This window comes from Haliaeetus leucocephalus, unplaced genomic scaffold (genome assembly GCF_000737465.1).
Source record: "Haliaeetus leucocephalus isolate CR32 unplaced genomic scaffold, Haliaeetus_leucocephalus-4.0 Scaffold722, whole genome shotgun sequence".
NCBI classification, from domain to species: domain Eukaryota; kingdom Metazoa; phylum Chordata; class Aves; order Accipitriformes; family Accipitridae; genus Haliaeetus; species Haliaeetus leucocephalus.
Genome location: NW_010973158.1, coordinates 953,782 through 967,259, shown reverse-complemented (window position 1 = coordinate 967,259; position 13,478 = coordinate 953,782). Strand labels below are relative to the sequence as shown.

At 40.1% G+C, this 13,478-nt stretch overlaps 1 protein-coding gene across 1 annotated transcript in view; it reads left to right on the top strand.

Moving 5' to 3' along the window:
- The window catches only part of MAST4 (microtubule associated serine/threonine kinase family member 4), a 109,240-nt gene extending 95,762 nt beyond the window's left edge, over window positions 1-13,478 (top strand). The window contains exons 21-26 of the mRNA XM_010580504.1: window positions 288-488; window positions 3,332-3,561; window positions 5,406-5,528; window positions 7,319-7,455; window positions 8,164-8,345; window positions 9,172-13,478. Coding sequence (XP_010578806.1) covers window positions 288-488; window positions 3,332-3,561; window positions 5,406-5,528; window positions 7,319-7,455; window positions 8,164-8,345; window positions 9,172-13,046 — 4,748 coding nt within the window. The 3' untranslated portion in view covers window positions 13,047-13,478. The remainder of the gene's footprint in view (window positions 1-287; window positions 489-3,331; window positions 3,562-5,405; window positions 5,529-7,318; window positions 7,456-8,163; window positions 8,346-9,171) is intronic.

Below are 13,478 nucleotides of genomic sequence, written 5' to 3'. Positions count from 1 at the left end.
AAATATATGATTAGGTTCTCTAAGGTGAGTGCTGCATATTGAGATACCAGGCTTGCTTCGGCTTTGTCTCTTATTTACTTTAGTCAGTGACTACAAAAAACTGTTGCTTCAGTTCAATCTGTTAACATTTATGCATTCTCTAAGTCTGGAAGAATTAGTCAGATTTATGTAGTGTTCTTTTATGAACTTGTTAACAGAAAGAAAAATTCCTATCTCACAATTGTACTGTTTGCCCTCCCTAACCCCCAGTTTCCCCTTAATGTGTTTATCCATTCTTCTTTGTACAGTTGGCAGTTTTTCAGAGCACTTAGATCAGATAAATGGAAGAAGTGAGAGTGTGGACAGTACAGATAACTCCTCAAAGCCACCCAGTGAAGTTGCATCTCACATGGCTCGTCAGCGGTTAGAAAGCACAGAGAAAAGGAAGATCTCTGGAAAAGTCACAAAGTCCCTTTCTGCAAGTGCTTTGTCCCTCATGATCCCAGGAGGTAGAGATAAATCTTTTTGTTTGAAATTTCATGATTTATGCATGCTTGATGGTTTATGTTGTAAATGCAAGATTCTGGAGAGTCCAGAATGGATTCTGCATCACACTTTTTTGTTTCTCTTGTTGATTACATGTGTTACTAGGTGGTGCAATCTCATCAGTGACTTACAGTGGTCACATTACAGCTGAGGGACCTTCTCTGACAGGCAAAAATGTAGCTTAGTAGTGACTACTTTGTGTTTGACCATGTGCATGCCTGACATGATGCTGGCTTCAGTCCCTGGCCTATCCTACATTAGGAGTGTAGCTTAAATTTTAAGTAGCTCAATATATGCAGCTCCAAGAATAGCTGTTTGTTACAGCAGCACATGCAGCCTGACTCGTTCTCTCTCATCTCTGTAAGGAAAGGTGATAACCCAGAGAGAAGTGTCACAAAAGTAGAAATAGAATGTAGGCTCCTGGTTGTACAACACTGACTTACACGGAGTACTCAAAATCTGAAGCCAGAAATACTGCTGTAAGTAGGTGGAAGTATAACAGTAGTATTGAGTGTTTCCAGATGAAGCATTGGTGCTTTGCTTTTTAATGGTTCAGAGTCAAAGTCCAAATTTCCCAAACTTTGAGGGACTTTTTTGCAAAAGTGGGATTACATCTCAGCTTCACACACTGGCCATATACTGCTTTTAGACCTTAGGAGTAATAGTTAAGTATCTGCTGGTCTGATAACATAACCCTGCGCTTGCTCCATATGTTCAAAGTGGCTTTAACAGTAACTTCAGCAGGTTGCTTTGAGTCCTCAGGCTAGTGGAGAATTGTATAGTGTTGAAGAGTTGGTTCTGGCTCTCCTCTTAGACTTCACCTGTCCTTGGGTTGTAAAGCACATGTGCACCTTAATACTTTGGTAAGCAAACAATGTGCTATTGTGCATGTGTTTTGGAGCCCTTGGAGAGGTGAAAGACCCATCTAATCCCTATTACAGCAGGAATTTCTGATTCACCTCATGTTTTCTACCCTTCTTCACCATACAGTTTAAAGAACAGCATAGGCTTCCCATGCATTACATGTAATTCCAGCCCCTAGCCATGAGGATTTTTTAATGAGATAAGTCAAGAGGAAAATGTTGGGTCTTGGTTAAAGAGGAATATTTTGCCCCTGCTTGAAGGAGGACAACTAGGTGACAATGAAAAAAATACTTAGCATTTCTGTGATGCTGTCTGAATGTGAATGATCATTCTGACAAAATGCATGACAGATGAAGGTGACTTTATTTTTACAATGAGAAAGATAGTGACCACATGCTCAGCCTGTTCAGGGCAGTATTGACACTGAATACTGCAAGTGGCTTGCAAACACTCTGGGCTTATTCCTTGTGTAGACTCTTTCTTCCAAATAATGTTTCTCTCCCAAATTTCTTAAATGTTTTTGTGGTATACCCCTGTAACAGCATCATGGTTATTTTTTCTGCTTGTAGAGGGCCTGCAGTGCATGCTTATTACTGAGATTGGCTATCACAGGAGCATGATATATACATAGGTAACTACAGAGCCAAGTAACACTCAAGAGCTATTCGTCAGTTTGTATTCTAGTAGTTCTTTCACAGCTGTCGAGTAAGAATCACTAAGTTCAGAGATGATATAGACTGAGTTACTGTGCTTATTAAACTACGGTTTCCTTTCAGTTTAATCTCAGCATCATTCTATAAAATCCAAACGTAGCTTTGCCTACACCTAGAAATGCTGTCATTGTATCTATATCAGCCAAAATACTGTATGTTAGCTGTACTTAATACTGTACAAAAAACCTACCTTGTTCATGCTTATCCATAAAATAAACTATAGCAACAGATGGCCAGTGTTCCTGACCTGAGTCATTTAGCTGAGAGTCACAGGACTTGTCCCACAGGAGCAGACAATCTGGGCATGTTTCAGAGCCAAAGGGTGACAGTGACAGCCCCCTCAGGGCATGGCTATTCTGTGGGATTTCAGCATTAACCCAGTGATACCAATCTCTGGGAGCCTCTGGTGACTCACATCCAGGGAGTAGCACCTCTGCTGTCAAAAGCATATCTGCCCTCGCATGACATGGCTTGGCATGAACACCAAACCTGGAACCTTTCTGAGCTGCATTCCTTTGCACAGCTGTCACCCTGTTACAGTCACCAAAGTGTGTTTTATTTATACTGCTGCAATTGTGTTTACATTTGCACACACATGAGCATATAGTGCTTTCAAAACAATGAAATGAAACAAAGCCATAATGGATATTGTGGTTGCAAGAAATTCTTGTGGTCTTACATGATGTAGCAGAATGTAGAAAGGGAGGCTTGGTACAAGAATGAGTTCCTGTCTTATGTACCAGTTAGATATTGTGGTTTAAGTACAGTAGTCTTTACCTGTACCTACATAAAACTGAAACCAAAAAACCAACTAGCGCTTCGTTTAGCACTGCTGATTGATTCGGGGGGTGGTTTTGGGTGTACTCACAATAACGTCTGCTACCAGACTCTGATTTTCTTTTCATGAGTGTCTGTTAGGAACAGGCTGAGAATTGTTCTTTCAGAGTTCACAATGAGTGTTTTTCCTATCTAAAAGGAAAAAGCATTCTACATCTAACAAGTTAACTCTTGCATTAAAACATATAGTTTACACTACAAGGTGTAAGATCTGGTTATTGGTTAAACTTCTCATTCACTAAGATACACACTGACAGAGGAGAGAGTTTTTGTGCAAAGGCAATGATATATTTTGACACAAAGACGTCATAAAACTAAGCCAATTCCCTATTCTGTGTCTGTATTTGTGTGTGCTCAGAATGTACTCTGATAGGCAGATTTTTTTCTTCCAGATGTGTTTGGTGTTTCTCCTTTGGGAAGTCCTATGTCTCCTCATTCCCTATCATCTGATCCTTCATCCTCCCGAGATTCATCTCCCAGCCGTGATTCCTCGATTGCTGCTGCAAGTCCTCATCAGCCAATAGTAATTCACAGTTCAGGAAAAAAGTATGGCTTCACCATCCGAGCAATCAGGGTTTATGTGGGTGACAGTGATATCTACACTGTGCACCATATTGTTTGGGTAAGATAATATGTTTTTTTGCTTATATACAGCCAAAGAAAATTGTAACGATGCATTTGCTTTTGATTTTTGTACCTATGGTATCTGTTTGTTGACAATTACTGTGTAAATTGTGAAGTTGTGCCAAACAATTTTCTTAGAATGAAATTTGTGCCTGTACACAAGATCAGTGTTGGCTGTAGGGATGACACAAGCCACCTTTTGGCAGAGGTGGTACCTACATATGTTGTTGACCTTCTGTGTGGGTCACTTTCACTTTTGGGAAGTTTGGCAATTGTGAACAGCCATGTCGAAGTTCAGAGTACTGCAGCTTAGAAAACCAAAGGGGTGGTGCAGCCCCTCTTTTATTGAGGGCAGGATCTGCAAAACTAGGAGATTGTAAACAGAAATTGTTGAAATATACATGGAGTTTATTAAACTGCATCAGCTAAGGGATTCCTGAAAGTTCACAGTGTTTTACTAGACACAAGTAGGCTGATTTCAAGCACTGACTTTCTTCTGTGTAGAAATGTGCAAATCATTTGGAATTGTGAATGTCTTTGAGGATTCTATGGCACAGGAAAAAAACTGACTGTCTTGAATAAATCAAGTATTTTTCATCCTGTGTTCACTACTGATTTGAACGAAGTGGGAGACAGGCTAAAGGAAGAAACCGCAGTTCTTGCATTTAATTGGTTATCAACTTCCTTAATTATAAATGAAATATATTTATGTAAATATATATATATTTATATTTATTTTATAATTGAGGTTGATAAGTTACATATTTTATATAATTTATATTTTATACACACATAAATAGTGTGTGCGTGTGTATGAACTAAAATATTTCAACTACCTTAAAATAATTTTGAAAAACTGATTACAAATATATCAAAAGCTTTGAAGTTTTATATAGTGCTTTGTTTTAAATATGTATTGTAGGTTTTGAAGTAGCAGTGCTACTGATGTGATAGTGTATTACTCATTTTTCATTCATGTTGTTTACTTCTCAGACCTTTTAATCCATCAAGAACATTGAATCTGGAGAATGAAGTACATTTGATTGATAATGGAATACGTAAAAAAAAATTGGATTTCTTGCCAGAAAGAAATTTGGTGTAGCATCACATCAGTGAAAGGAAGGGGGGAAAATAGTACATTGCAGTAAAAGTGAAACCTTGGCTTTTTTTTAAAATACTATAGGTTGGTTGGGTTTTGTTAGCTCTGTAAGCACTGTAGGCTTCAGTAGTGGCTGCATTAATTACAATTCTTCAAAAGCTTATTTTAAAATATAATAAATTATTTAAGCCACTGTCAAAATAATTTGCAATTCAGTTTGTTTTGGTCCTTCATCACCTTTGTGCTGCACTGTTCCCTCTGATGAGCAGCCTGGTGAATTTGAACCAAATGAAAACGATTCTTAACTACATGGTGAAGTTAATTTTTATCATTATTTGGGTACTGCATGTGACCACTGCCTTAATTACATCAGTATTTCTCAGTGTCGGATGCTAAAAATCTCAATTCAGTTCTGAAATTTTGCTGTGGGGAGTGAATCACCTCTTTGTCATGCATGAAAACTGCCCCGCTATGCAGAGCTTACTTAATATCAGTGGCAACAAGCAGTGTTTCAGTGAGCTTTGAAACTATTCCAGGCCCTGTCTAATTATAAAGTTTGAGTAAGTAGTTGATGGTGAAATGTCTGGTCTGATTTTTCTTCTTTTCTTCCTTTATATAACTTAATATCTCTTAAGTTTTCTTCATTGCCAACTGGTTTTATAGTAAGAGTTCATTAAACAAAGCCTACTCTTGAAAGTATGAAGGTTAAACAGGAGTCTGTTCTCTCCATCTCTGATTTCCAGAATGTGGAAGAAGGAGGTGCAGCTTACCAAGCAGGTTTAAAAGCTGGAGACCTGATTACTCATATCAACGGAGAGCCAGTCCATGGTCTTGTTCATACAGAAGTCATTGAGTTGTTGTTAAAGGTAACTCTTGGACAACTGGGATACAAAAGCGCTTGCTGTTTTCACCAAGGATTGAGGGGTTGTTTGTTTCCCTCAGAGCTTAGTTATCAGATTTTTGTTGTTGTTCAAGTACAAACTCTAAGCTACTACTGCACAGATCTGGAGGAAGGTCAATTATTTCATATATCCTGCTAAGGTTTTAGTTTCTCTGCAATAAACTGACACTTCTGCTGAGATAGCTAAAGTACATTCGAGGCACTGACACAAAGAAATTACTGTCTCAAAAAATTTGACATTTTCAATGTCACTTTGGCACTTTCTTGAACTCCCCCATTTTCATCAGGTAATTCAGGCTTTTGATGATGATGCTACTTCTCATTTTCTCCTTTTAAAGTGAAATCAATGAGGAAAAGTGGAAACAAAGAATATTAAATATTTTCTTGCTTACTGTACATGAACTTGCCTTTCATAATCTTAAGGCCCAGAAGGTTTTTGTCTCATATATAGCCAGGCATGTCCCACAGAGCTGCTTTGCTTAATGAAGTTCTGATCCTGCAGTTGGAGTTTTATAAATAATCTATCACGTTTTTTTCTTGGGGAGTTTTCCAAGGCCTATCCTGTTGGAAAATTACAGTTTTTCCTTAAAAACAAACAAACAAAAACCCCAACTTTTTTAAATTAATGATAGTGTCTTAGTTTGTCACTGTAGCTTATTTTATTGTAGTTTTTTTAATCTTTTCAGCATAGACTCACATAGGTCAGAGTTCTTTTAGACAGCTGTATGTTTACTTCTACAATATTACTAACAATTTCTGGTGTTACATGCAAAGCTTTGTCTGTCAAAGGGAGTAGTTAGTTAGAAGATTGGAAAGCAATGAAGTAATGGGGAAATATAAAGAGCTGAGGAAAGATGCAAAATACACTTTTCATTAAGTCTTATTTTCCTTCTCTGAAACCAAGAGGAACTTCCAAGTTTTCCAATTTTGCAAGAGATGTGTAAGAGAAAATTCTGTAACTTATGGCAGTTGGTTGTGCAGTTGTTTTCTGTGTCAGGTACAGGAAAAATAGAAACATGACAACCCTGCACACTACTTGCAAGAGCAAACTCAAATGGGAGATTGTTGTTTATCCAAATGTGCTGTACTATAAATGAATTTGGGCTATTAGAATTCCTTTGAGTAGAAGTTCACTGTAGTGGTGTACAGTGCTGGGCAGGAGGTATGGATTTTTAAAACATAATACAGATATTTCCAGTTGGTTTTATTTATTAAGTCATCTGTTCATGCAAACAGTCCTAAAAAGCTTAACTTCATTATATTTTTTTATCTCTTTTGAACAAGATAACAGGATTGTTTGGGATTGATGATGAAGATTAAGTTTTCTCCTCCATTTCATCATCATAACTGTCGGTATCCTGAGACATGAATGTCCAGTGAATGGACCACTGTGCAGTGACAGCTGTTCTTTGTGGGAAAATAGGATGTTTCTGTAGAAGCTTTCATCTTGAAAATTGCAGTCTTTGTCAATCTTTGGTCTCCTCCTGTCTAGCTACAATTATTGGAATTTCTCCTTGTCCCAAAGCTGGAATGGAGGAAGTTTAGGAAATTTGGCAGAATTTGAGAATTTTCCAATCATTTTTTAGCTGACATAAATTAGCCTGGCAACATCTGCATAGGGCTTCCTACACTGCCAGCTCTTACTCTGGTGTTGGAGTTCTGTCTCAGCGCATTTGCATTTGTAGTGTAGCTTCAGTTTGAGGCAAGTTCGTGTTGTTTTGTTCAGACCTAAAGGTTCCTCCTCCATTTTGGCAGAGTGGCAACAAAGTCTCGGTAACAACAACCCCTTTTGAAAACACTTCCATCAAGACAGGACCTGCGAGGCGAAACAGCTACAGGAGCAGAATGGTCAGGCGCAGTAAGAAAACCAAAAAGAAAGAGAGTTTAGAGAGGTGAGTAATCCTTTTGTTTCATGGTGAATATGTTTCCTTGTGTGTGTGTGTACACATAATAATTTAAAATATAAATGTAATACAGTTGTCTCTCATCTTCTTCACCTTCTTACATTCTTCTATGAGATGCTATGTTGTGACATCCTTGCAATCCTGTTTTGCCTAAACTAGATCTGTTAACATAACCCCCAAAAATTTTGCACAGCACACACATAGATATGGGGAAGAAAGTGAATAACTGAGGTTGCATCTTAATCTGTTTTTAAGTATATCTTTTTGTACTTGTTTAATTGAACTTTCTAGTGCGAAGTTTTTGGCCATTTTTGGTTTGGTCATAAGTTTATGTGTATTTTGTAAATATATTGCTAGTGCTTTATAGATATGCCATCAGTTTGGTGGGCTCTTAAATTAAGAAAATGAAGATTTATACTCATAAGGAGCTAACCATTCTTCTGAAATACAGTGACTAAATTTTAGTACAAATAGATTTAGTTACAATAGCTATCCCACCTATTAGCAAATCAGGATATTTTCTAAACTTCACGCTCTGCGTTGTGGTTTGCTTTCATGTAAACATACATTTAATATTTGCTTTTCTGAGGGTAATGGGAGAGGGAAGCAATGTCAGCTAGCAAGAGTTTTGCCTGTGGTAATAGTATCTTCTGTGCAGCTTAACTTCTGATTAATGCTGTGTTCTTCTCATGCTAGGAGAAGATCTCTCTTTAAAAAGCTGGCCAAGCAACCCTCTCCTCTTCTTCACACAAGCAGAAGTTTCTCCTGTCTGAACCGATCACTTTCATCAGGGGAGAGCTTGCCTGGGTCTCCAACCCACAGCTTATCTCCCAGATCACCTACCCCAAGCTACCGCTCTACTACTGATTTTCCATCTGGTGAGTGTGAAGGCATGGAGGGCACAAGAAAAGGACTTGAAGTGTATTCTACTTCATGTGAGCCCCCCACTCACTGCTAACAGTAGTCAGCTCTGACAAGCATAGTCATTGAACAGCTGGTTTCTGTCTGGAAAAGGGAAAAAGATTCCTGATGCAAAAGCAAAGGTGTTTTCATGATACAGAAGCTCCTAAAAGGAAACAGTCTGCTAGGTTAGTCCCAGAGTTTAAATCCAAGTCCAATGGCTATAAGGTGAGTAATAAACAATCCAAGCTTGGGGTAAAAGGTAGAATCTTGCCTAGGAGAAGCTAATTGATAAAAGAATGAAACTGAGGAAGAAGTTGCTACATAATGGAACTAGCATGGGCACTCATGAATGCGGATTTATTGCTGAAAAGATTGGCTGGGTGCTGAAATATGCATCTTTCTGGCTCCTAAAAGCCTGTCCCTTTTTCCTGTCTTCTGTCATGATTTTAGCATGTACTGAAAGCAACTGCTGTTGTACAATCCCTTGGCAAAGGTAAATTATTTGGAAAGCCTTGATCAATGCTTTGAAGTGGCAGAAAGCATTAGCTATTCTCTTTAAATAGAAGTAAGTGATAACTCAAAGGGGATGAAGGAACAGAGGGGGAAGGAGAGAAGTAGCAATGTAATTGGAATGGTGAGGGGTTTACAGCCCAGTCACTCAAAAACTTCCAAATTTTGGAACATTGTGGCAGCTGGCAGCACGCAGGCCTTCTGGACCAGTGAAAGTTCTGTGTCTCACTGAGCATTTAGACAAGATTAAAAAAATCTTGCTAATTTTATGTTTGTGTGTTCTTTTTGTAGGTACTAACTCTTCCCAGAGTAGCTCTCCTAGTTCAAGTGCTCCCAATTCTCCAGCTGGTTCAGGACACATAAGACCCAGCACTCTTCATGGCTTGGGTCCAAAGCTTGGTGGGCAAAGATACAGATCAGGAAGACGCAAATCAGCTGGCAGCATTCCTCTCTCTCCTCTTGCACGGACACCTTCTCCAACACCCCAGCCAACATCCCCTCAGCGATCTCCATCACCATTGCTAGGACATTCGATTGGAAATACAAAAATAGCTCAATCTTTTCCTAGCAAAATGCACTCCCCTCCAACTATCGTAAGGCATATTGTTAGGCCAAAGAGTGCAGAGCCACCAAGATCCCCACTGTTGAAGAGAGTCCAGTCTGAAGAGAAACTTGCACCCTCTTATGGCAGTGATAAGAAACACTTATGTTCACGAAAACACAGTCTCGAAGTGACCCAAGAAGAAGTGAACAGAGAGTTGTCCCAAAGGGAAGTAACTCTTCAGAGCTTGGAGGAGAATGTATGTGACATGCCATCACTCACACGAGTCAGGCCTGTAGAGCAGGGCTGCTTGAAACGACCCATCTCCCGAAAATTAGGTAGGCAAGAATCTATCGATGAGCTAGACAGAGAGAAGCTGAAGGTCAAGATAGTTATGAAAAAGCAAGATTTTTCTGAAAAAGCAAATGCTGCTATACATGAACCTAGCAGTGAACCAGAAAATCCCAATACTTTAAGATTGGAAGAAAGAGACAAAAAAGCATTCCAGAAGGTATTGGAAAGATCAAATCAGTTTGAAACAAAAATTGTGGCTTTGGAGACCCAGTCAGCTGGTGGCATACTGAAAGACACCCTTCAAAAGAATGCAAACTTGCGATCAAATGATGGTGTTGCTTTAGATGCACAGATGTGTCATGCACATCCACCTAACGAACCCAATCATATTTCTTATGACTTCAAAAGAATTTCCCCTCCATGTACACTGCAAGATGTGCTACCTCAGTCCTCTGAGAGGATGCTAAGTGGAAAGGGAGAAAACACAGATAAAAATGTACCAACAAAAGAATTTGTCAAATTTGAAAGATTAGACTGTAAACTTGCAAATATTGATTACCTTAGAAAGAAAATGTCCATTGAAGAAAAAGATGACAGTGTCTGTCCAGTGCTAAAACCCAAATTGACATCAAATGTTCATGAATCCCTTCAACTTAATACAGGCAGACCCATAAACGTACAGCAGGACTCCACTGCAGGTGCTGATGGTAGAGCATTTATTGGCAGTGCACATGCTGCTCAGATCAGCTCAGTTTCTTTTGTTCCTCTCAAGACCTTGAATGGCCGAGCGGACATAAGTGTGGAAAAATCAGCCCTTATTTCCACTGAGGCTCCTGTCAGAAAAAGTCCATCAGAATATAAACTTGATGGGAGGTCTGTTTCCTGTTTGAAGCCAATAGAAGGCACGCTAGACATTGCCTTACTTTCTGGACCACAGGCTTCAAAGACTGAACTGCCTTTGTGCGTGCTGCCAGAAGGACAGAGCACCAGCAGTGATGGGGGATCTCCTAAACTCCCAGCACCACAAGGGAGTGGTGGGAAGGCAGAGCTGCCCTGTCAGAAAGAGCAGTTGTTAAGCTATTCAAAATCTGGCAAAGGCAACATATTGGAGCCTCAGGTTCTGCAGAGAAGCAAGAGTTCTCCAAATCCACCAGTCATTCCTGTGGCTGCAGAAGTAATGACAGAGAAAAAGGTTTCTAGTCCAGCTACTAAAGGCAGTATTTCTGTTATCGAACCTGTTCAAAAGAAGGACACTTCCCCTTCAAAACAGAAGGACAATTCAGTGGAGGCAAAGTCTTGTGTTATTCAGAGTCAGAGTGTCAAAACTACTCAAACATGCTCCAAACTTTCTGCTGTCCAAAGCACTCCTGAAAAAGCTGTAGGAAAAGAGAAGCAAATACAAAAAGAGTTGCCTGCCAAACAGCCAGTAGCTCAGAGAAGTTGTGAGCCTGTCCCTGCAAAGGTGGAGGTGATCAGGGAGTCATCTCTGAAGGTGTCTGTCTCGGATGTCCTGATAAAGAGCTACTCCAAAAGCAATGAAAAAAATTGTGCTGATTTTGCCATTCCACCTCTGGTGCAAGGAAAAATGCAGGCACCTGGCCTCAAGACACAACCTAAGGATGGCAGAGAATCACTGAAACAGCTAGGCAAAGATGACAGCAGTGTTGCTAGTAGTTTTGTGGAAAGGGACATAACCAAGCAGAAAGTTCTCAGTGAGTCTAAGAAAGTTATCGCAGAGTCAAAGAGTGAAGCTCTTCTATGCAAACGGCCCATGCAACCAGTAGATTGTGATCCTAAAAGTGAGAAGTCTACACCAGTTTCCTGTGTGCAGAAGGACAATGCCAAAGATTTAGGAAAGAAAGATCAGAAACAGTTCACTGACGTAAGGCTTCAAACTACTGAGAAAGAGCAGTCCAGCCAAGTTCCTTGGCAGCAACTTAATGCTTCAGGCTCCCCTGCTGTGAGAGACACTGTAAGCAGAAACTGTGCTGTAGATGTTCATGTAGGTGTTCAAGAACATGTGAAGCCTGCTGCCACCTATGTGGAAAGCAGCAGTAATAAAAACAGGCCAGCCTCTGATATGAGTTCCTCTAAGTCTAAGTACTTGGATAAGCAGACATCACAAAAACCATGCACTCCAACCGTAAAAGAAAAAGAAACTACTATTCAGGTGTCTACCAGCTCCCGGAAAGATGGGAAACATGCCAGTAAAAATGTGCTAGATCCGTTTTCCTCTGTTTCAGGGTCATTGAGAAAAATGAGCAATGAACATGTGCAGGCCGAAAGGCCTGTGAGTTTGGAGCATGGCTCAGTAGCCACCCTCCAAATGAGCAGCATCACTCCTGACACCAAACCCAAATCCTCTGCTGTCAGCCCAGTACCAGCAGGCTCAGTGAGTTCTAAGCAGGTGCAGAGACAAGAACCAGCAGGCTTCAGGGAATCTGCTGATCTAAAGCAACTTCACCTCAGTGAAAAACAAACCATGTCTCCAAAGTTTTCCACTGTGAAAGACTGTCTCTTGCTGAGCAAACAGGCAGACAGAAATCCTAGTAATGAGACGATCTCTGCAGACAAAAGACCAGAAGGAAAAATATGCACTGACGCACTTTATGTTCAGCTTGACAGTGGGAAAGTAGAGCGTACCCTTTGCCTTGCAAGCTGTGATGCCAGAGGGAAAGGAGCAGAAAAAGCAACTACAAGTAGCAAAAGCTCTCAAGATTCAAAAGGGAAAGGACAAGTTAATCAAAAACAGCCAGAGGATGCAAACAAGCAGACTGCAATAAAACATTTGTCAGCTGCCAGTGGGCAGAGTTTTTGTCGTGTGGCTGCAACACCAGGAAAGTCACTGACTTGTTCAGCCAATTTCTCTGAATGTAGACAAGAAGTATCTGTTTTGTCTTCTGCAAAGAGTGATGCACCTTCAGCAAAGGTTAAAGCAGGCTCACCTGAGCTTCCCGCAACCTGCAAGGAAGTAAATAAGAAAAGCACCTCTTCTGCAGGGAGCGGTAAGGCAGAAATGACTAAAAGTGTTTCACTGATGGCCTTGCACAGTGCTGCTGTTGTAGTAGAAGCCCACCACCCTGCTTCAAACCTTGGGGGGAAACCTGGAAATCAAGAAAAGTCTTTTTTTGTTAACACTGTGGATGTAAAGGGAAAAGATGCCTTTCAGGCTCAGCAGTCTGCTTCAAGAAAACAGAATGTAGGTAAAGATTTAACCAGGTCAGCAACCACACCCGACCGCCCTAACGCACTTTCTGACGACAAAGACTCAGCTCGGCAGCGGCGAGGAAAGGAAACTTCGCGGAGCAGTCCTCACAAAAAATCCTGTTAACTGTAAGACCTGGCAGGTGTGAATTCAAGACTAGCTGAAACAATGTCAATATATTAGACTGCCTTTAAACCAGCACTGTGTCGTGTCTTTGTGCGGCAAAGCTTTCATGTCTCTAAAGAAAGAGGACCGGGGATATATAAAGAGAGGACTTTTTTTCAAAATGCCTTCCCAATTGTAACCGGTAAAACTGTTACCATATAGTATTTGTACAAAAATACCTTTATAGCTGAGAGCTGTTGAAGAAAATATTTCCTCTGTAAATACCTAGCGATGTGTTTGGGGTTTGAATGTAGCATATATACTTTGCTGCTGATTGCATTGTTTACTCTCCCCTTTTTTAAGACAGTTGCTTTGCCACTTATTTGCCATACTCAAATATGAAACTGAATTATTAAAACTCAGACCTGCTGTGGACATGCACAAGCATTGGTC